This window comes from Balaenoptera acutorostrata, chromosome 8 (assembly GCF_949987535.1).
Source record: "Balaenoptera acutorostrata chromosome 8, mBalAcu1.1, whole genome shotgun sequence".
Lineage (NCBI taxonomy): Eukaryota > Metazoa > Chordata > Mammalia > Artiodactyla > Balaenopteridae > Balaenoptera > Balaenoptera acutorostrata.
Genome location: NC_080071.1, coordinates 108,708,506 through 108,732,526, shown reverse-complemented (window position 1 = coordinate 108,732,526; position 24,021 = coordinate 108,708,506). Strand labels below are relative to the sequence as shown.

The 24,021-nt window shown below is 37.3% G+C and overlaps 1 protein-coding gene across 5 annotated transcripts in view; it reads right to left on the bottom strand.

The window, feature by feature from the left end:
* C8H2orf76 (chromosome 8 C2orf76 homolog) overlaps positions 1-24,021 on the bottom strand; it is an 84,002-nt gene that overhangs the window by 22,617 nt on the left and 37,364 nt on the right. For all 5 annotated transcript variants that reach the window (XM_007169263.2, XM_007169269.2, XM_007169267.2 and 2 more), the window contains exon 4: positions 3,972-4,022. In XM_007169263.2, the coding sequence (XP_007169325.1) occupies positions 3,972-4,022 (51 nt within the window). The remainder of the gene's footprint in view (positions 1-3,971; positions 4,023-24,021) is intronic.

The following is a 24,021-nucleotide window of genomic DNA, read 5'->3' as shown; positions in this document are numbered from 1 at the left end:
TCTGGCCAGGGTAAATCGGTAATAGATGTAGATGCCAATTAAATGGGAGGAAGGGCTCTGAGAAATCTCAGACTCTTGGTGGCCTGGCAGAGAGAACTGGACCTTTGTCCAAGGGCACAGAAATGGCAACTAACAGAAATGAAATTTGAGCCTGTGCCCTTTCCACTCCCCAACACCCAGTGTGTTCAACCCCATAGAGAGTGTAGCAATACTGCAGGACAAGGACAGGTGAGAAAGTAACACTTCAGCCTTTCTTGTCAAACACAAAGTGGCAGATTGTTAAAGAGCCAAATGCAGACAGTCACTTGAAATCTATCAAAGCCATGGTGGTTCTCTAATTTCTTCACAGATAAATGTATTCATTTTTCCTGTCAATTCATCTGAGTAGTATAGAAATAATAGGACAAGAGAATGTTAATAAGGTAGAATAACATGAGAGGTACATTATCCACTACCATGGAAAAACAAAAAGAACAAGGAAGAAATACAAAATCAACCGGAAAGCAACGTTTAAAATGGCAATAAATACCTATCTATCAATAATTACCTTAAACGTCAATGGACTAAATGCTCCAATCAAATGACACAGAGTGAAAGATTGGATAATAAAACAAGAGCCTACAATATGCTGCCTACAAGAGACCCACTTTAGGGTGAAGGACACACATAGATTGAAAGTGAGGGGATGGAAAAAGATATTTCATGCATGGAACCATAAAAGACCCAGAATTGCCAAAGCAATCCTGAGGAAAAGGAACACAGCAGGAGGCATAACCCTTCTAGACTTCAGACAATACTACAAAGCTACAGTAATCAAAACAGTGTGATACTGGTACAAAAACAGACATATGTTTCAATGGAACAGAATAGAGAGCCAAGAAATAAACCCACACACCTACATTCAATTAATCATTGACAAAGTAGGCAAGAATACAAAATGGGAAAAAGTCTCTTCAGCAAGTGGTGCTGCGAAAGTTGGATAGCTGCATGTAAATCAATGAAGTTAGAACACACCCTCAAGAAGTTAGAACACACCCTCACACCATGTACAAAAATAAACTCAAAATGGCTTAAAGACTTAAACATAAGACAATACACTATAAAACTCCTAGAAGAAAACATTCTTTGACATAAATCATACCAATGTTTTCTTAGGTCAGTCTCCCAAGGCAATAGGCAATAGAAAAATAAACAAATGGGACCTAATCAAACTTACAAGCTTTTGCACAGCAAAGGAAACCATAAACAAAACAAAAAGACAATCTACAGAATGGGAGAAAATATTTGCAAATGATGTGACCAACAAGGGCTTAATTTCCAAAATATACAAACAGCTCATACAACTCAACAATAAAAAACCAAACAACCCAATCAAAAAATGGGCAGAAGACCTAAATAGACGTTTCTCCAAAGAAGACATACAGATGGCCAATAGGCACATGAAAAGATGCTCAACATCACTAATTATTAGAGAAATGTAAATCAAAACTACAACTAGTACCACCTCACAGTGGTTTTTAATGGAGTGTTGTATTAATGTCCCTTTCTTTGTTAAATCATCTAAGCTACAGACATATGTTTGTATGTAGCTTGTATGTAGCTGACCAGACCTCACACTGGTCAGAATGGTCATCATTAAAATGTCTATAAATAACAAATGCTGGAGAGGGTGTGGAGAAAGGGGAACCCTCCTACACTGTTGGTGGGAATGTAAGTTGGTGCAGCCACTATGGAAAACAGTATGGAGGTTCCTCAAAAAACTAAAAATAGAACTACCGTATGATCCAACAATCCCACTCCTGGGCATATATCCGGACAAAACTATAATTCAAAAAGATACACGTACCCCTATGTTCATAGCAGCACTATTCACAATAGCCAAGACATGGAAACAACCTAAATGTCTACTGACAGAGGAATGGATAAAGAAGACGTGGTACATGTATACAGTGGGATACTGCTCAGCCATAAAAAAGAAAGAAACAATGCCATTTGCAGCAACATGGATGCAACTAGAGAGTATCACACTAAGTAAGTCAGAAAGAGAAAGACAAATACCATATGATATCACTTATATGTTGAATCTAAAATTTGACACAAATGAACCCTATCTACAAAGCAGAAACAGACTCACAGACATAGAGAACAGACTTGTGGTTGCCAAGGGGGAGGAGTGTGGGGGAGGGACGGACTGGGAGTTTTGGGATTAGTCGATGCAAACTATTATGTACAGAATGGATGGGCAACAAGGTCCTACGATACAGCACAACGTACTGGGATAAACCATAATGGAAAAGAATATAAAAAAGAATGTATATATATGTATAACTGAATCACTTTGCTGCGCAGCAGAAATTAACATAACATTGTAAATCAACTATACTTCAATTAAAAAATAAACAAAACAAAAACAAAAAAAAATTTTTAAAGCTATTTCAGGCAAATGAAAAGGACAAGAAAGCAGGGGTGGAAATACTTATATCAGACAAAATAGACTTTATGACAAACGCCATAAAGAAAGAAAGGACACTATATAATGATAAAAGGCTCAATACAAGAGGAAGATTACACTCATTAACATATATGCACCCAGGACTTCCCTGGTGGTCCAGTGGTTAAGAATCTGCCTTCCAATGCAAGGGACGCGGGTTCGATCCCTGGTCGGAGAATTAAGATCCCACATGCTGCGGGTCAACTAAGCCCGTGTGCTCTACAGCCTGCACCCCAACTACTGAGCCCACGCGCCACAACGAGAGAGAAGCCGGCGCACCACAACAAAGAGGCAATGCAGCCAAATTAATTAATTAATTAATTAATTTTTAAAAACATATAGCACCCAATATAGGAGCACGTAAAAACACAAAACAAATACTAACATACATAAAGGGAGAAATTGACAGGAATATATTATTTACCACCGTGATGATTAACAGTCAGATATTTTGATGATTTCATGATCTAAAACTGGTCTTTTAAAATAACTTACATGGAACACAAGTTTGAATACACACCCACACCATGCAAAAAGGGAAACTATATGTAGCTATGCTAACTTTAAGTGGCATCTGCAGGCTGATTCAAGTTTAAGGTTATATTTCAAGGCATGATACTTTGAAAGCCATGAAAGACGAAACTGGAGAAGTTTCATATTTAGTTAATCAAGCTTTTTATTCCTTTCTCTTATTCAATATTTAGTACGTAAATTCTTTAAGTCCAATAAATCAAAGTACTTTCCACTCAGTGCCTTTAACTTCTGCTTGACTACCCCTTGTGACCTCACAATTAGTCTCTGGATATTAAGATGCATACACACGGTGAAGATTGTGATTTCAAAGTATTTTAGGTCATAAGTTGCTCTACCAAATGGCAGCAGAATTAAAAACCACTCCAAAAATGATCTAGGGTAATAAAAAATTTATGCTTTAAAAATGTCTGCACCAATTAACAGAAATATTTATTAGGTGCATTGTAATTCTCAAGTGAAGTCTCAAATTCAAAGTTTGGTGAGTGTCACTACGCTGAAGGTTAATAACTGTACCATCTTTATAATGAATAATGAAACCCAGCTTCTTGCCTTATTACTACATTTTAAAATCAATAATTGCAACATATAAAATTACTATGTAACATGCTCAAGTTACTGGCCTCTAAAATGTTAAATCTCTTCTTATAATTCCTAGTCTTTAATCATTTCTTCTTTTCTGATTACCTGACAAAGAAATTCATTTTAAACAGTTTGCCAAACATGCTATTCCTCACAAATAGGAGGAATATACAATTCATACACTTCCCTACATAATTACAATTTAACGATATACTAGAATTCCTATATTTCTAAATAACTTCCATAGTGGTTTTTATATACAGAGAGTAAATTCATTTTTGAAAACCAAATTTAAATTCACATCAATATAAAACTAATGTGAAATTATATTAATATATATCTTAAAAGAATAAGAAAAATTGGTTACCATATTTATAATTTCTGAATGGTGGTGGCAGGCTGGTCCTCAAAGGGATATCTGTAAAAGAAAGATTATTTTTATTATAAAATATTCAAATAGACATAGTATTAAGTGAATTAGCATTTTATTATACAATAGCATCTTATACATTTGAAATATACAGTATGTATGTGGGAGACATTATTATATAGTGGATGTTCATTTAGCACATGAATCTGAGAACCCCTTGGGGGGGTTAAGTTAGTAGTGGAAACCAATGATCTAGAATGATCTTAATACTCTTACCAAATTTCAGATAACCTACCATGTAACAACTCTAACTCAGCAAAGAAAACAGAACAAAAACAGAGTAAAAAAAAATTTTAAACAGTGTCCCAAATACTAGAATTAGTTTTAAATAATAATTAAACTACAACCCCTACAGAGGGCAATTAAGTAACATATATCAAAATTACATATGCATATACCTTTTGACCTAGCAATTCCACTTGGAGAATTTACCATAGAGATATACTTTGCACACTCTTGTGCGTGTGTGTATGAAACGACATACATACAAAGGTACTAACTGTAGCACTGTTTGCAATAGTAAATGCCTGGAAAAATCCAAATATCCTTCAATGGGGGTACTTGCTAAATAAACTATAATATGCCCAAACCATTAAACATATTTTTCAACTGTAAAAAAAAAAAAAAGGATGAGGAAGAAGCTCTCTGCTAATATGTTAAGATCTTCAAGATATGTCAAGAGTAAAGGAGGCATAAGGCAGAGCCTTATTTTTAGTAAGCCACCTTTGAAGTAAAAGGGGGGGAAAATACGAATATATGTTTGCACATGCTTATATTTTCATGGGAGGGAGCATGATGCACTGGTCAGATAGAGAACAGAAGTGGCAAGGAGGCTTCTCACTGTATTCCTTTTTACATTTTGATCTTAAAACTACAGGAATGTGTTATCAAAGAAAACTCTAAAAACTCCCACACATCTGAATTAGGAAAACTGTTTAAGTACAGTTACCTTTTAAAGGTCAAATACATACCAAAATTAAAATATAATTTATTCATTTATGTTATATGCATTTAAACTACCTACTACCAAGTATTCCAGATACAGGGTAAATAAGAAGTTACCAAGACAAGTCCCCACTCTTGAGAGCACATGCTCCCTGTGAATCCTGTAAAAAGGTACTGAGTTGGCCAAAAGGTAAGATGGCTCTAGTAGCATTTAGTTGCCTTTAACTTCATTCAAAACAATTATGTTAGATTGTATTGTGACAGCTGTCATATCAGAGTGCATTTTTTAAAAAACTTATCAAAATTGGTGAATTTTTGTGTAACCATTTTAATATTGAAGATGGAAGAAAAAAAGCAACATTTTCTGCATAATATGCTTTACTATTTCAAGAAAGGTAAAAATGCAACTGAAAAGCAAAAAAAAAGATTTGTGCAGTGTATGGAGAAGCTGCTGTGACTGATCGAACTTGTCAAAAGTGGTCTGCGGAGTTTCGTGCTGGAGATTTCTGGCTGGCTGATGCTCCATGGTCGGGTAGACCAGCTGAGGTTGGTAGCGATCAAATAGAGACATTAATTGAGAACAATCAATGTCATACCACGCAGGAGAGAGACGACATACTCAAAATATCCAAATCAAGCGCTGAAAATCATTTGCACCAGCTTGGTTTTGTTCATTGCTTTGATGTTTGGGTTCCACATAAGTTAAGCGAAAAAAACCTTCTTGACCGTATTTCCACATGCGATTCTCTACTTAAACGTAATGAAAATGTTCCGTTTTTAAAACAAATTGTGACGGGCGATGAAAAGTGGATACTGTACAATAATGTGGAACGGAAGAGATCGTGGGGCAAGTGAAATGAACCACCACCAACCACACCAAAGGCCGGTCTTCATCCACAGAAGGTGATGTTGCATATATGGTGGGATTAGAAGGGAGCCCTCTATTAAGAACTCCTTCCAGAAAACCAAACGATTAATTCCAACAAGTACTGCTCCCAACTAGACCAACTGAAAGCAGCACTCGATGAAAAGCATCCAGAATTAGTCAACAGAAAATGCATAATCTTCCATCAGGATAACGCAAGACTGCATATTTTTTCTTTGATGACCAGGCAAAAACTGTTACAGCTCGGCTGGGAAGTTCTGATTCATCCACCATATTCACCTAGACATTGCACCTTCGGATTTCCATATATTTCGGTCTTTACAAAATTCACTTAATGGAAAAAATGTCAATTCCCTGGAAGACTGTAAAAGGCACCAGGAACAGTTCTTTGCTCAGAAAGATAAAAAGTTTTGGGAAGGTGGAATCATGAAGTTGCCTGAAAAATGGAAGAAGGTAGTGGAACAAAATGGTGAATACGTTGTTCAATAAAGTTCTTGGTGTTACTGAAAAATGTGTCTTTTATTTTTACTTAAAAACCAAAGGCACTTTTTGGCCAACCCAGTACGTTCATAGCCAGGGCTATGGTCTCACCAGCCGACGTTAGAATCACCCAGCCCCCTGCACCAGTAGATCAGACTCACAGCAGGCCAGTCCCAGGCATGTTTAAACACAAAACAAAAACCTGTTGAGATGATTCTTTGACAAACAAAATCACAGGAGGCCAACCAGATGACAGGAACAAATGAGGCCGGGCAAACAGGAGGGGGGGCTGTGAGGTATGAGCAAGCATCCCGTTAAAGGGGGCTGCAGCCCATACATTCTAATCTGTTGCCTAAAGTTTTAAATAGAAACGCTAAAGTCTGGGGGGTCAGGTGAATTTTTCTGACTTTGAAAATACTGTAGGCCAAAGGAAACCTGTCTGAAGTCCAAATTTGCCTGCCTGACCCCCATCTGAAACGTCTGTCTTAGGCTTAGCAGAGCACAGACCTTCATTTTATCTTTTGTTTCTCACTTACTTATGAATTCTGGGCCAAAGAGGTATTGACTAAACATCGGAAAGGAGAATTAAATGTTTAACTTATTGCCATTTATATTCCCTGAACTCGACAGTGAAAACCCCTGAAGAAAGGGTTGAGGTGCAGAACAGAGAGCTCAACGAAACTATTTTCATTCAGAGATGTCGACAGTCAAAACACCAAGTCACTGCCTTACGCTCGGTCTAGACTTCTGAGAGGAGAGACGATGACAGGCGAACGGGAGCCCCTTTTCTCTTTCTCTCTTTAGATCTCAGCTCAACTGTCACCTCCACCAAGAGGCCTCCCCCGACAGCCCTACTAACACAGGGGTCTCCTCTCATATTCCTCCCTTCACAACATTTTTTACGATTATACTTTTGTCTGTTTACTTAGTTTGGTCTCTCTTTCCTACTAATTCATAAATTCCTGGAGATTACGACACAGTGGCCTGTCTTCCCAAAACCTACGACAGTGCCTGGCACATTATAGGTTAATGAATACTGGTTCCAGTGAGGGCAGGTACTACAGCCTATTTCCTTCATCATGTTGCCAGTACCTAAAAGAGTGCCTGGCACATGGCAGCTGCTCAAAAATATACATGAGTGAATATGTATCGTTTAATCCCTTTAATCAGCAGGTAAGAACCCTGAGGTCTCAAGAAGGCAGGTGGTCAGCACAAAGCATCAAGAACCAGGAATAGAATCCAGCCCTCCCAACTCCCATCTGCTGCACTAAGAAGGGTAGGATAAAGCTGGTATCTTCTGTGGTGGCAAAAGAAAAGATTAGACGTTAAACACATTATGGTGAGAAAAATGCTTTACATATAAAAATGCTTGAAGAGGAGGAGAAAAAGAACAAACACTTCCTTATGAAAAAGGGTGTTTCCCATTTTGCACCACTACGAATAAGGCTATGAGTATTCATACGTGCACAGACATTTTCATTTCACCTACAAGTGGAATTGGCTGGATTGTATGGTAGGTGTATGTTTAACTTGTTAAGACTTTGCCAAATCATCTTCCAAAGTGGTATCTTTTTAACATTCCCACTAGCAACATATAAGGAGTTCCAGTTCTTCCACATCCTAGCTGAAAACTAGCTTTTAATTTCTACAATTTTTTGATTTTAGTCATGTTAGTGGGTGTGTTATGCTCTCACTATGGTTTTAATTTGCATTTCACTAAAGGCCAGTGATGATGAGTATCACTGAATGTGTTTATTTGTCATCCATACATTTTCTTTGATGAAGTGCGTGTTCAAATATTTTGCCCATTTTTTTAAAGGAATTCCTTTATTTTTATTTATTTATTTATTTATTTTTGGCTGTGTTGGGTCTTCATTTCTGTGCAAGGGCTTTCTCCAGTTGCGGCAAGCGGGGGCCACTCTTCATCGCGGTGCGCGGGCCTCTCACTGTCGCGGCCTCTCTTGTTGCGGAGCACAGGCTCCAGACGCGCAGGCTCAGCAGTTGTGGCTCGAGGGCTTAGTTGCTCCGCGGCATGTGGGATCTTCCCAGACCAGGGCTCGAACCCGTGTCCCCTGCATTGGCAGGCAGATTCTGAACCACTGCGCCACCAGGGAAGCCCGATTTTGCCCATTTTTAATTGGGTTGTATGTCTTATTACTGAGTGGTAACAGCTTGGTTTCTTTTCTAGTTATTATTATTCTAGATACAAATCCCTTGTTTATATATGTTTTACAAAGTCCTTCCAAGTCTGTGGTTTGCCTCTTCATTTTCTTAAGTGTATTTTAAAAAGCAAAACTTTTTAATTTTGATGAAGCCTAAGTTTTTTTATTTTTTGCTTATTGTGCTGTATTAAGAAATTTTACCAAAATCAGCCCCTAAGATCTTCTCTTATGTTTTCTTTCAGAAGTTTTATGGTTTCAGCTTTCAAATTCAGGTCTTGAACAAAAATTGTTTTTGTGTATGCTAGGAGGTAAGAGTTGAGTTCATTTATTTGCATATGGATATCCAAATGTTCCAAAACCTTTTTAGAAAGATGACCTCTTCCCCCCAAAATGCCTTGGTCAAAAACCAATTAAACATATATGTGTAGGACTATTTCTGGACTATTTTTCATTGATATATATGTCATCTATATATCAATACCACACACACTATCTTGCCTTATATAGCATTACAGTAATAAGTCATGAAACCAGATAGTGTTAAGTCTTCCAACTTTTTGTGACTTATTTATATATTTATTTATTTATATATAATGGGTCTTTTTTACTTTCCTTATAATTTCTGAACAAGTTAGAATAACTTGTTTATAAACTCTAGGATAAGTTTGACATTACCTGAAGGGAAAAAGAAAGTCTGTTGAGATTTTCATTGGCATTGGAATCCACACATTATTTTGAGGAGTCATGGTGTCTTAACCATATCGAGTTTTCTGATCCATGAACACAGTCTATCTCTCCATTTACTTAGGTCTTTTTAAATTTCTCTCAGTGATGTTTTGGAGTTTCCAGTGTAAAGTTCTTACCGCTCTATCGAATATATACTAAGTATTTCATATTTTTTGATGCTATTATTCTTTTTCAGTTTCCAACTATATATTGCTAGTAACACAATTAATTTTTGTATATTGATTTATATCCTTCAACCTTGCTAATAAGCTCAACTTACTAGTTCCAGTACTGTTTTTATAGACTCCATAGGATTTTTTACATAGATAATCATGTCACCAGTGAATAATGACAATTTCTTTCTTTCTAACTTGGATGCCATTTATTTCTCTTTCTTGTCTTACTTAACTGGCTAGAACCTCCAACACAGTGTTGAATAGAAGTGATTTCTAAAAAACACCATGCCTGGTTCCTTATATTAGGAGAAAAGCCCTCAGTTTTTCACCATTAAGTATGATGTAGGGTGTCAGTTTTTCATAAATATCCTTAATCAGGCAGAGAAAGTTCCCTTCTATTCCTACTTTACTGAAAGTTTCTAACAGAAGTGGATGCAGCATTTTGTCTTCATCTATTGAAATAATTACATGGTTTTCCTTTCTTAATCTATAATATGATGAGTTACACTGACTGATTTTTGAATGGTAAACCATCCTTGCATTCCTAAGATAAACCCCACATGGGCATAATGTACTATTCCTTTTTAAATATTGTTGGATTTGATTTACTAAAATTTTATTAAGAATTTTTACATCTTTATGCATGAAAGTTATTGGTTGGCAGCTTTTTTTTTCCCCCTTCTAATTGCTTTCTCTGATTTTGGTATCAGGATAAGGATGGCCTCAGAGAATGAGATAATAATAATAATTCCTTTTCTTTTATTTTCTGGAAGAGTTTCTGTAGAATTGAGATTATTTCTTCCTTAAATGTACGGTAGAATTTACCAGTGAAGCCATCTGGGACTGAAGTTTTCTTTGTGAAAATGTATTTCAGTTACTGTTCATTTTAAAATACAGAATTATTCAGGTTGTTTGTTCCTGTTTAGTGAGATTTGGTAGTTTGGGTTGAGTCTTTCAAGGAATTTTTCCACGTACCTAGGATAACATATTTATGGCACAAAGTTGTTCAAAATATTCCTGTATTATTCTTTCAAACTCTGTAGAGAATCTGTAGTGATATAACAACTCTCACTCCTGATACTGATAACCTGTGTCTTCTCTCTCTCTTTTCTCCTGATTAGTCTGGCTAGCACTTTATCAATTTTATTAATCTCAAAGACCAGCTTTGGCTGTTATTGATTTTCCCAATAGTTTTTCTATTTTCTGCTATGATCTTTTTTATTTCTTTTATTCTGCTTACTTTGGGTTTAGTTTGCTTTTATTTTTCTAGTTTCGTAACATAAGGGCTGAAATCACTGATTTGAGACCTCTTCTCTTTTTTACATTAGGCATTTTTAGTACCATAAATTTTCCCCTAAGTACTGTTTCACCTGTTTCCCACAAATTTTGAAAAATTGTGTATACATTTTTATTCAGTTCAAAAGTTTCCCTTTTCTCTGCTTTTATCCATAGGTTATTTAGAACTGTGTTATTCAGTTTCCAAATACTTGGGGATTTTACAGAGATATATCTGTTACTGCTTTCTAACCTAATTCCATTGTGGTCAGAAAACAACAGTACAGAGGAAGACACTGGAACTCACCAAAAAAGATACCCCACAACCAAAGACAAAGGAGAAGCCACAGTGAGACAGTAGGAGGGGCGCAATCACAATAAAATCAAATCCCATAACTGCTGGGTGGGTGACTCACAAACTGGAGAACACTTATACCACAGAACTCCACCCACTGGAGTGAAGGTTCTGAGCCCCACGTCAGGCTTCCGAACCTGGGGATCCGGCAACAGGAGGAGGAATTCCTAGAGAATCAGACTTTGAAGGCTAGCGGGATTTGACTGCAGGATTTTGACACGACAGGGGGAAACAGACACTCCACTCTTGGAGGGCACACACAAAGTAGTGTGTGCATCAGGACGCAGGGGAAGGAGCAGTGACCCCATAGGAGACTGAACCAGACCTACCTGCTAGTGTTGGAGGGTCTCCTGCAGAGGCGGGGGTGGCTCTGTCTCACCGTGAGGACAAGGACAGTGGCAGCAGAAGTTCTGGGAAGTACTCCTTGGCGTGAGCCCTCCCAGAGTCCGCCATTAGCCCCACCAAAGAGCCGGAGTAGGCTCCAGTGTTGGGTTGCCTCAGGCCAAACAACCAACAGGGAGGGAACTCAGCCCCACCCATCAGCAAACAAGCAGATTAAAGCTTTACTGAGCTCTGCCCACCAGAGCCACAGCCAGCTCTACCCACCACCAGTCCCTCCCATCAGGAAACTTGCACAAGACTCTCAAATAGCCTCATCCACCAGAGGGCAGACAGCAGAAGCAAGAAGAACTACAATCCTGCAGCCTGTGGAACAAAAACCACATTCACAGAAAGATAGACAAGATGAAAAGGCGGAGGGCTATGTACCAGATGAAGGAACAAGATAAAACCGCAGAAAAACAATTAAATGAACTGGAGATAGGTTACCTTCCAGAAAAAGAATTCAGAATAATGATAGTGAAGATGATCCAGGACCTCAGAAAAAGAATGGAGGCAAAGATCGAGAAGATGCAAGAAATGTTTAAAAAACATCTACAAGAATTAAAGAACAAACAAACAGAGATGAACAATACAATAAGTGAAATGAAAAATACACTAGAATGAATTAACAGCAGAATAACTGAGGCGCACAAGAACGGATAAGTGACCTGGAAGACAGAATGGTGCAACTCACGGCTGTGGAACAGAATAAATAAAAAAGAATGAAAAGAAATGAAGACAGCCTAAGAGACCTCTGGGACAACATTAAATGCAACAACATTCACATTATAGGGGTCCCGGAAGGAGAAGAGAGAGAGAAAGGACCAGAGAAAATATTTCAAGAGATGATAGTCGAAAACTTTCCTAACGTGGGAAAGGAAATAGCCACCCAAGTCCAGGAAGCGCAGAGAGTCCCATACAGGATAAACCCAAGGAGAAACACGCCGAGACACACAGTAATCAAACTGGCAAAAATTAAAGACAAAGAAAAATTATTGAAAGCATCAAGGGAAAAAAGACAAATAATATACAAGGGAACTCCCATAAGGTTAACAGCTGATTTCTCAGCAGAAACTCTACAAGCCAGAAGGCAGTGGCATGATATACTTAAAGTGATGAAAGGGAAGAACCTACAACCAAGATTACTCTACCCAGCAAGGATCTCATTCAGATTCGATGGAGAAATCAAAAGCTTTACAGACAAGCAAAAGCTAAGAGAAATCAGCACCACCAAACCAGCTCTACAACAAATGCTAAAGGAACTTCTCTAAGTGGGAAACACAAGAGAAGAAAAGGACCTACAAAAAAACCCCAAAACAATTAAGAAAATGGTCATAGGAACATACATATCGATAATTACCTTAAACGTGAATGGATTAAATGCTCCAACCAACAGACACAGGCTTGCTGAATAGATACAAAAAAAGACCCATATATATGCTGTCTAAAAGAGACCCACTTCAGACCTAGGGACACATACAGACTGAAAGTGAGGGGATGGAAAAAGATATTCCATGCAAATGGAAATCTAAAGAAAGCTGGAGTAGCAATACTCATATCAGATAAAATAGACTTTAAAATAAAGAATGTTACAAGAGACAAGGAAGGACACTACATAATGATCAGGGGATCAATCCAAGAAGAAGATATAACAATTATAAATATATATGCACCCAGCATAGGAGCACCTCAATACATAAGGCAACTGCTAACAGCTATAAAAGAGGAAATTGACAGTAACACAATAATAGTGGGGGACTTTAACACCTCACTTACACCAATGGACAGATCATCCAAACAGAAAATTAATAAGGAAACACAAGCATTAAATGACACAATAGACCAGATAGATTTAATTGATATTTATAGGACATTCCATCCAAAAAGAGCAGATTACACTTTTTTCTCAAGTGCACACAAAACATGCTCCAGGATAGATCACATCTAGGGTCACAAATCAAGCCTCAGTAAATTGAAGAAAACTGAAATCATATCAAGCATCTTTTCTGACCACAACGCTATGAGATGAGAAATCAATTACAGGGAGAAAAAAACATAAAAACACAAACACATGGAGGCTAAAGAATATGTTACTAAATAACCAAGAGATCACTGAAGAAATCAAAGGGGAAATCAAAAAATACCTAGAGACAAATGACAATAAAAACACGACGATCCAAAACCTATGCGATGCAGCAAAAGCAGTCTTAATAGGGAAGTTTATAGCTCTACAAGCCTACCTCAAGAAACAAGAAAAATGTCACATAAACAATCTAACCTTACACCCAAAGGAACTAGAGAAAGAACAAACAAAACCCAAACTTAGCAGAAGGAAAGAAATCATAAAGATCAGAGCAGAAATAAATGAAAGAGAAACAAAGAAAACAATAGCAAAGATCAATAAAACTAAAAGCTAGTTCTTTGAGAAGATAAACAAAGTTAACAAACCATTAGCCAGACTCATGAAGAAATAGAGGGAGAGGACTCAAAACAATAAAATTAGAAATGAAAAAGGAGACGTTACAACAGACACCGCAGAAATACAAAGCATCCTAAGAGACTACTACAAGCAACTCTATGCCAATAAAATGGACAACCTGGAAGAAATAGACAAATTCTTAGAAAGGTATAACCTTCCAAGACTGAACCAGGAAGAAACAGAAAATATGAACAGACCAATCACAAGTAATGAAATTGAAACTGTGATTAAAAATCTTCCAACAAACAAAAGTCCAGGACCAGATGGCTTCACAGGTGAATTCTATCAAACATTTAGAGAAGAGCTAACACCCACCTTTCTCAAACTCTTCCAAAAACTTGCAGAGGAAGGAACACTCCCAAACTCATTCTCTGAGGCCACCATCACCCTGATACCATAACCAGACAAAGATACTACAAAAAAAGAAAATTACAGACCAATATCACTGATGAACATAGATGCAAAAATCCTCAACAAAATACTAGCAAACAGAATCCAACAACACATTAAAAGGATCATACACCATGATCAAGTGGGATTTATCCCAGGGATGTAAGGATTCTTCAATATACGAAAATCAATCAATGTGATATACCATATTAACAAATTGAGGAAGAAAAACCATATGATCATCTCAGTAGATGCAGAAAAGCTTTTGACAAAATTCAACACCCATTTATGATAAAAACTCTCCAGAAAGTGGGCATAGAGGGAACCTACCTCAACATAATAAAGGCCATATATGACAAACCCACAGCAAACATCATTCTCAGTGGTGAAAAACTGAAAGCATTTCCTCTAAGATCAGGAACAAGGCAAGGATGTCCATTCTCGCCACTATTATTCAACATAGTTTTGGAAGTCCTAGCTACGGCAATCAGAGAAGAAAAAGAAATAAAAGAAATACAAATTGGAAAAGAAGAAGTAAAACTGTCACTGTTTACAGATGACATGATACTATACACAGAGAATCGTAATGATGCCACCAGAAAACCACTAGAGCTAATCAATGAACTTGGTAAAGTTGCAGGATACAAAATTAATGCACAGAAATCTCTTGCATTCCTATACACTAATGATGATAAATCTGAAAGAGAAATTAAGGAAACACTCCCATTTACCATTGCAACAAGAAGAATAAAATACCTAGGAATAAACCTACCTAGGGAGACAAAAGACCTGTATGCAGAAAACTATAAGACACTGATGAAAGAAATTAAAGATGATACCAACAGATGGAGAGATATACCATGTTCTTGGATTGGAAGAATCAATATTGTGAAAATGACTATACTACGCAAAGCAATCTACAGGTTCAATGTAATCCCTATCAAATTACCAATGGCATTTTTACAGAACTAGAACAAAAAAATCTTAAAATCTGTATGGAGACACAAAAGACCCCAAATAGCCAAAGCAGTCTTGAGGGAAAAAAACGGAGCTGGAGGAATCAGACTCCCTGACTTCAGAGTATACTACACAGTAATCAAGACAGTATGGTACCAGCACAAAAACAGAAATATAGATCAATGGAACAAGATAGAAAGCCCAGAGATAAGCCCACGCACCTATGGTCAATTAATCTGTGACAAAGGAGGCAAGGATATACAATGGAGAAAAGACAGTCTCTTCAATAAGTGGTGCTGGGAAAACTGGACAGCTACATGTAAAAGAATGAAATTAGAACACTCCCTGACACCATACACAAAAATAAACTCAAAATGGATTAGAGAACTACATGTAAGACCGGACACTATAAAACTCTTAGAGGAAAACATAGGAAGAACACTCTTGACATAAATCACAGCAAGATCTTTTTGATCCACCTCCTAGAGTAATGGAAATAAAAACAAAAATAAACAAATGGGACCTAATGAAACTTCAAAGCTTTTGCACAGCAAAGGAAACCATAAACAAGGCGAAAAGACAACCCTCAGAATGGGAGAAAATATTTGCAAACGAATCATCAGACAAAGGATTAATCTCCAAGATATATAAACAGCTCATGCAGCTCAATATTAAAAAAAAAAACAACCCAACCCAAAAATGGGCAGAAGACCTAAATAGACATTTCTCCAAAGAAGACATACAGATGGCCAAGAAGCACATGAAAAGCTGCTCAACATCACTAATTATTAGAGAAATGCAAATCAAAACTACAATGAGGTATCACCTCACACCTGTTAGAATGGGCATCATCAGAAAATCTACAAACAACAAATGCTGGAGAGGGTGTGGAGAAAAGGGAACCCTCTTGCACTGTTAGTGGGAATGTAAAGTGATACAGCCACTATGGAGAACAGTATGGAGGTTCCTTAAAAAATGAAAAATAGAATTACCATATGACCCAGCAATTCCACTACTGGGCATATACCCAGGGAAAACCATAATTCAAAAAGACATATACACCCCAATGTTCATTGCAGCACTATTTACAATAGCCAGGTCATGGAAGCAACCTAAATGCCCATCGACAGACGAATGGATAAAGAAGATGTGGTACACATATACAATGGAATATTATTCAGCCATAAATAGGAACAAAATTGAGTCATTTGTTGAGACGTGGATGGACCTAGAGACTGTCATACAGAGTGAAGTAAGTCAGAAAGAGAAAAACAAATATCGTATATTAACGCATATATGTGGAACCTAGTAAATGGTACAGATGAACCGGTTTGCAGGGCAGAAATTGAGACAGAGATGTAGAGAACAAATGTATGGACACCAAGGGGGTAAAGCGGCGGGGTTCAGGTGGTAAAAAAAAAAAAAAAAAAAAAAAAAAGAATTCTTTTTTACACTTCAAAAAGTTAAACATAGTCCAGAATAGGAAAATTTACAGAGACAGAGAGTAAATTAGTGGTTGCCAGAGGCTAGGGGAAGGGGAGAATGGGGAATGACTGCTAGTGGGTACAGGGTTTCTTTTTGGCACGATGAAAATGTTCTGGAATTAGACAGTGGTAATGATCGCACATCTTTGTGAATGTACTATAAACCACTGAATTGTACACTTCAAACATGTGAATTTTATCATATGTGAATTACATCTCAATAAATCCATTATTTAAAAAAAAAAGTTACATCAGAAGCATGCATGTTAAAACATAAACCCAGAAAAAAAAAAAAGAAAAGAAAACAACATTGCATGACTCAAATCCTTTCAAATTTATCAAGATTTGTTTTTATGGCTCAGAATGATCTCTCGGTAAATGTTCTCTGAGCACTTGAAAGGAATGTATATTCTGCTATTGTTGGGTAGAGTGTTTTTAAAATATCAATTTGGTCAATTTAGGTTGATAGTATTCAAGTTTTCTATATCCTTACTAATTTTCTACTTGTTCCATAAATTACTGAGAGAGGGGTGCTGAAATCTCTCACAATAATTGCAGCTTCACCTAATTTTCCTCGTAGTCTACTAGTTTTGACTTCATGTATTTTGAGGCTCTGTTGTTAGGTGCATAAACATTTAGGATCATTATGTTCTCTTGACTAATTGATACCTTATCATAATAAATCGAGAGCCTTTATCCCTGCTATATTCTTTATTCTGAAATCTACTTTATCTGATATTAACAGTCACTCCAGCTTTCTTTAGATTAGTATTAGCATAGTATAACTTTTACCTTTAACTGATCTTTATCTTCATATACAAGAAAATACATTTTTTGCAAGCAATGTGTAATTGAGACTTCCTGTTATATGTTTGAATTTTAGTTGGGGTGTTTAAACCACTTACAATTAATGTGATTATTGATATAGTTGGGTTTAAACCTACCATTTTACTATTTGTTTTTTATTTGTCCATCTATTCTTTATTTCCTCTTCTACTTTCCTTTATTTTTTCAATATAAAGCATTTTAATGTATTTGACTATAGACACATAAAACTATTTAAATGATGAGAAATTTAACCACATAAACAGTGTTCAAAACTTCTGCACCTTCTGAAAGACAAGGCATCCATGGTCTCTTGGGTAGGGGAAAGCAGGAGGATCAGACACCAGATCTTAGAAGCTCTGTCCTAGAACTGACACCTATTACTTTCTCCTCCAGCATATTGGTCAGGAGCTCTATCTAAATGAGCACATGGACAGCTGGTGAGCAATCATTACAAAATGTGATGTTGTAGGTACCAACTAGAATGACAAAAGAAGTTCTTAGTTTAGCAGGCGAAATTGAGTCTGGAGCACAGGAGAGAGACCAAGGAGAAATCAGTTAAGAGGGGGAGAGGGCTTCCCTGGTGGCGCAGTGGTTGAGAATCTGCCTGCTAATGCAGGAGACACGGGTTCGAGCCCTGGTCTGGGAAGATCCCACATGCCACGGAGCAGCTGGGCCCGTGAGCCACAGCTGCTGAGCCTGCGCGTCTGGAGCCTGTGCCCCGCAACGGGAGGGGCCGCGATAGTGAAAGGCCCGCGCACCGCGATGAAGAGCGGTCCCCGCACCGCGATGAAGAGTGGCCCCCACTTGCCGCAACTAGAGAAAGCCCTCGCACGAACCGAAGACCCAGCACAGCCAAAAAATAAATAAATAAATAAATAAAATAATAATGATAAGTTTAAAAAAAAAAAAAAAAAAAAGAGGGGGAGAGAAAGACAGTGTGACTGGGAGAGGGAGAGAATGTCCTTTGCCTAAGTCCAAAACCCAACTACCTCCCGAAATTTCATTTGGGAGACATGGCTTAACAGTAGCAATCAGGATAAAAAAACAAAACCTAAGGATTTAAGAGATCATAGACACAATATGAAGCAACCAAGAATAATTTTAAATTAAGTTGTATGAACAGAACTACATTTTTAAGAAAAGGCAGATGATAGGCACTTGGGTTGCTTCCACGTCTAGGCTTTTGTAAATAATGCTGCAATGAGCACTGAGGTGCATGTATCTTTCTGAATTAGCGTTTTCATCTACTTTGGAAAAATGCCCAGGAGTGGAACTGCTGGATGATATGGTTGTTCTAGTTTTAGTTTTTTGAGGACTCTCCAAACTGTTTCCATGATAGATTAGAAGAGAACAGAACTATCATCTCCCTTTTCTTTTTTCTTTTTTGAAGTATAGTTGATTTGCAATATTATATTAGTTTCAGGTGTACAACATAGTGATTCAATATTTTTATAGATTATACTCCATTTAAAGTTATTATAAAATAATGCCTATATTTCTCTGTGCTGTACAATATATGCTTGTTGCTTCTTTTACCTTCTTTTAAATTGACTATTTGACAGTTTTTTTTTATTCTACTCTATCCCCCTTTTGTTGGTTTATTAGCTGTAATTCTTTAATTCGTGTGTGTGTGTATTTGCTTTAAGGTTTTTAGTAAATATCTTTAACTTATCAGTCTACCTCCAAGAGATACTGTAACACTTCATATATAGTAAAAGAATCTTATATCCTCATGTTTCCAATTCTCCCCTGTTGGCCTTTGTGCTACTGCTGCCATATATTTTCCATAAACCCCACAGCACATTATTGTTTTTCTTTAGTCAAATCTTTTAAAAAATATTTATAAGGAAAAAAAGCATTTTCTGTTTACCTTCATTTACGATTTTTTAGTACTACTTCTTTGTGTGCATCCAGATTTCCATCTGGTATTATTTTCCTTCAGTTGGAAGAAGATCCTTTAGCATTTCTTATAGTTCAATCTCCTGGTGATAGACTCTTTCTGCTTCTGTATGTCTGACAAGCCTTCATTTCTGAAAAACGGGAACAGAATCCTAGGTTGACTTTTTTTCCTTCAATACTTTAAAGATGATGCTCCACTGTCTCCTGGCATGCATTGATTCTGATGAGAAGGCTGTTGTTGTTTTCATCTTTATTCCTTTTATGTAATGTGTCCTTTTTACTCTGGCTGTTTTTAATGTTTTACCTTTATTACCAGATGTAAGCAATTTGATTATGCTATGCCATGGTACAGCTTTCTTCATGTTTCTTTTCCTTGGGATCTGTTGAACTACTTGGATATGTGGGCTTATAGCTTTCATCACACTTGTAAAATTTCAATCATTATTTCTTCAAATAGGTCTTCCCTCCCCTGTCCCAACTCCTCTCCTCATGGTCTCCAATTACATGTATATTTGGCTACTGGAAGTTACCCCATACCCCTCTACTGCTCTATTTATTTTTCTCTCAGTCTTTTATCTCTTTGTGCTTTATTTTAGATAGTTTTTGTTGCTATGTTTTCAAGTTTACTTACCTTTTCTTCCACCCATCTGATCTACATGTTAACCCTAATCAGTGCATATACATCTCAGACATGGTATTTTTCATCTACAGTTCAATCTGGACAATCTGGGTCTTTTCTTTTTTTTTTTCGTATCTTCCATCTGTCACATGCTCAATCTTTCCTCTACCTTCTTGAACATTTGCAATATAGTCACAATAACTGTTTTAATTGTCATTGTCTACTAATTCTACCATCCACAGCATTTCCTGTTTGGTTTCAATTGACTGATTTCTCTCCTATGATTTAGATTTCTTGAGATTTCTCTCTTATGATTTATATTTTCTTGTTTCTTTGCATTATTGGTAAGTTCTGATTTTCTTGTTTCTTTGCATTATTGGTAAGTTCTGATTTGATGCAGGACATTGTGGGTTTTATCTTGTTGAGTACTGGATATACTTGTATTCCTATAAACATCCTGAGCTTTGTTCTGGAACACAGTGAAATTACTTGGAAACATCCTTTTGAGTCTTACTTTTGAGCTTTGTTAGGTAAGAGCAGAGCAGAATTTAGCCAAGGGTTAATTTTGCCCTACAATTGCAGCAATACCCTTCTAGATACTCTACTCAATAACCTATTAATTACAAGGTTTTCCATCCTGACTGGTGTAACTACAAACTGTTCCCAGCCCTGCATGAGCTCTGAGCATTCTGCCTTCTGCTACTGTCAGGCGGTTCTCTACCTGGCTTCCTTACACACACATGCTGATTGTATTCAACTGAAGATGCAGGCTCTGCAAATCTTTAGAGCTCTCTCTTTGTACAGCTCGCTCCATTCCAGTACTTTGCCCTGTGAACTCTCCAGACTCCACTCCAGGATGCCAGCTGTGACTCATGAACTCATGGAATTCTCCAGCCTCTGCCTGGATTCCCCCACTCTGCTCTGTGGCCTACATGCTCTCTCCCGCAGTAACATGGCACAATCATAGGGGCCACCTTGTTTGTTTCTGCTATCCCATCTTGTGCTCTCTGATGTCCAATATCTGAACATCATTGTTTCATGTATTTTGCACAGTTTTTCAGTTGTTTCAATTGAAAGAATAAGTTCAGTCCCTGTTACTCCACCTTGGCTGAAAGCAAAAGCCTGTAACATATCTATTATATTCTGAAAATTATTTCCTACTTTGTACTAAGTTTTCCTTTCATTTTATGTTTTCCCACCTTTGAACTTAACTTTGGAATCTAATGAACTTTTACAGACGAGTTCAGGATTGCAGAATTCTGCAAAAACCCACTTAGTATTTCATTATTGGAAAGTTCACAAGAAGGTAACCAGTAATTTTACTCATTCATTCAGGTCCCCATAAAAGGCATCCACAGAAAAATTAATTATGAGAAAAATAAGGCAACATAATAAATAAACTGCTGGCAATTAGGATGCTACAAAGGAGTCTGAGATGTTAAAACACATGTTTCAATATAAAAATCAATAAAGTCTGGAAAATTATTAAAGTACCAATGGACAACAAAATAATTCTTTACCTCATAGTAAAGGCTCTAAAAATAGAAGTGGTATAATTTGTAATTTTTTATTAGATGCTGGATCTACATTTAAAGATTTTTAGGAAAGCACAAACACCTAAGGGAAAAAAAGAAACTGACTAATTCAATGACTAATCTGTACAGGCAAGAATACCAAAGACGTAACATTAATCAGAACACTGTGCCAACATTCTACCCTGATGAAGGGTTCTATCAGATATTATAGTAAGACTTCGAAGTTAAGCTATATCAAGATGCTTTTTCCTTTAATCATGAAATAATCTAAACATTAACAAGTATGGAGAATAGAACAAAAGTTCATTTAACCTATCAACCAAATTTAACAAATGTTAACATATTGTCATAACTGCTTCAGATCTTTACTATTTTTTTGTTAAATAAAACATTATGGATACAGTTGAAACCTTTTCTCTTTCTGTAGTCCCATTAACCTCCCTTCCCAGAGGTAAGCACTAACTATCCTTAAGTTAGCATATCTTCTTCGTTGTTATATTTTCATTCTGTTGTCATGGCCACAGAAGATAGAGTATTATTTTGTGTTTCAAATTTATAGAGTTAAGTATTTAAAGTAAAGAATCTTCAATACATTTTCTACTACAAACAAGAGACCATCACCTCAACACTGTATTGAAGGAATGGCCCCTTTGTGATAAGGTGATAATGTGCTATGACTTTGCTACTACAAATTTATCCTGTTCCTTTCTAAATAGGAGGGGCACCAAGGGAGTGCTTCTTTACAGAAGGACGCCAGATAATAAATGCAGAAGGAGTCACAGAGTTAGAAAAAAATCCCAATTTCTGCAACCACCAGTGATTCAGGTAAGGATCATCAATAGACACTAAAAATACTGGAAACAACACATGCATATTGCCTCAATGTTTATCGCTCCACACACTATTTATTAGTTAGAAAGATACCTTTACAACAGAGAAATCTGGTAGAGAGCACCATAACCAAATGACTTAAATACGTATCACCAGAGCTTCCAGGTCGGTGAACACATGGAGATACCAGGGAGAATGGCGCACTCCGAGAGGGCACGGAAGCTCCGCACCCTTTCCCCATGCTTTGTCCTATGCATATTTTCCACCTGGCCATTCCTGAGTTTTATCCTTTTATAATAAACTGGTGATCCAGTAAGTTAAATAAGTAAATAAATACCGCTAATAATGGGACAAAGCAATACCAAGTGCTTCCTGATGTGATGCAACTAGGAGAAATCACCAACATCAGGGATCAGCAAACTATTTCTGTAAAGACCAGTAATAAATATTTTAGGTTTTTGTGAGCCATACAGTCTGTCACAACTGTGTAAGTGCCGCTGAAACACAAAAGCAGTACATATAACATGTAGACAAATGGGTGTGGCTGTGTTTCAATAAACTTTGTTTATAAAAACAGGTGGCAGGGCTTCCCTGGTGGCGCAGTGGTTGAGAATCTGCCTGCCAATGCAGGGGACACGGGTTCGAGCCCTGGTCTGGGAAGATCCCACATGCCGCGGAGCAACTGGGCCCGTGAGCCACAACTACTGAGCCTGCACGTCTGGAGCCTGTGCTCCGCAACAAGAGAGGCCGCGATAGTGAGAGGCCCGCGCGCCGCGATGAAGAGTGGCCACCGCTCGCCGCAACTAGAGAAAGCCCTCGCACAGAAAGGAAGACCCAACACGGCAAAAATAAATAAATAAATAAATTTTAAAAAAACAGGTGGCAGGTCAGATTGACCCCACAGGTTGTGGTTTGTAGATCCGCAAGCTACACGGTAATCCTGCCAAAAATGTTTAACCTGAATCTAATCATAAGAAAACAATCAGACAAATCCAAATTGTGGGGCATTCTATAAAACACAGACCTGGATTTTCCTTTAAAAAAATCAATGCGATGACAGATAAATGAAGGTGGAGGCTGCTCCAGATGAAGGAGATTAAGAAGATGTGACTCGTCATGAAAAGACTCCAAAGAGCCTTAAATGCATGTTCCTAAGGGAAAGAAGCCAGTCTGAAAAGGCTACATACTGTATGATTCCAAGTACATGATATCCTGGAAAAAGCGAAACTAGAGACAGTAAAAAGATCAGTGGATGCCAGGGGCTTGCAGAGAGGATGAATGGGTGAAGCCTGAGGAATTTTTAGGGCAGTTAAACTATTCTGTATGATAATTCATTTGTCAAAACCCGTAGAACTTAACAGCACAAAGAGTGAACCTTAATGTATGCAAAGCAAAAAACAAAAAAACATTTAGGAGGACAGGGGATCCCAGGAAAGAATGCAGAGGGTGACAAGAGAATACAGCTGTATTGCAAATAGATGAAATAATCTTACTGAAGAGGGTGAAAAAATGGCGCTGACCTAAATAACTTTGGCAATGAATAGATTTTTGTAAGACTAAGGCAAAAGGAACTGCACAA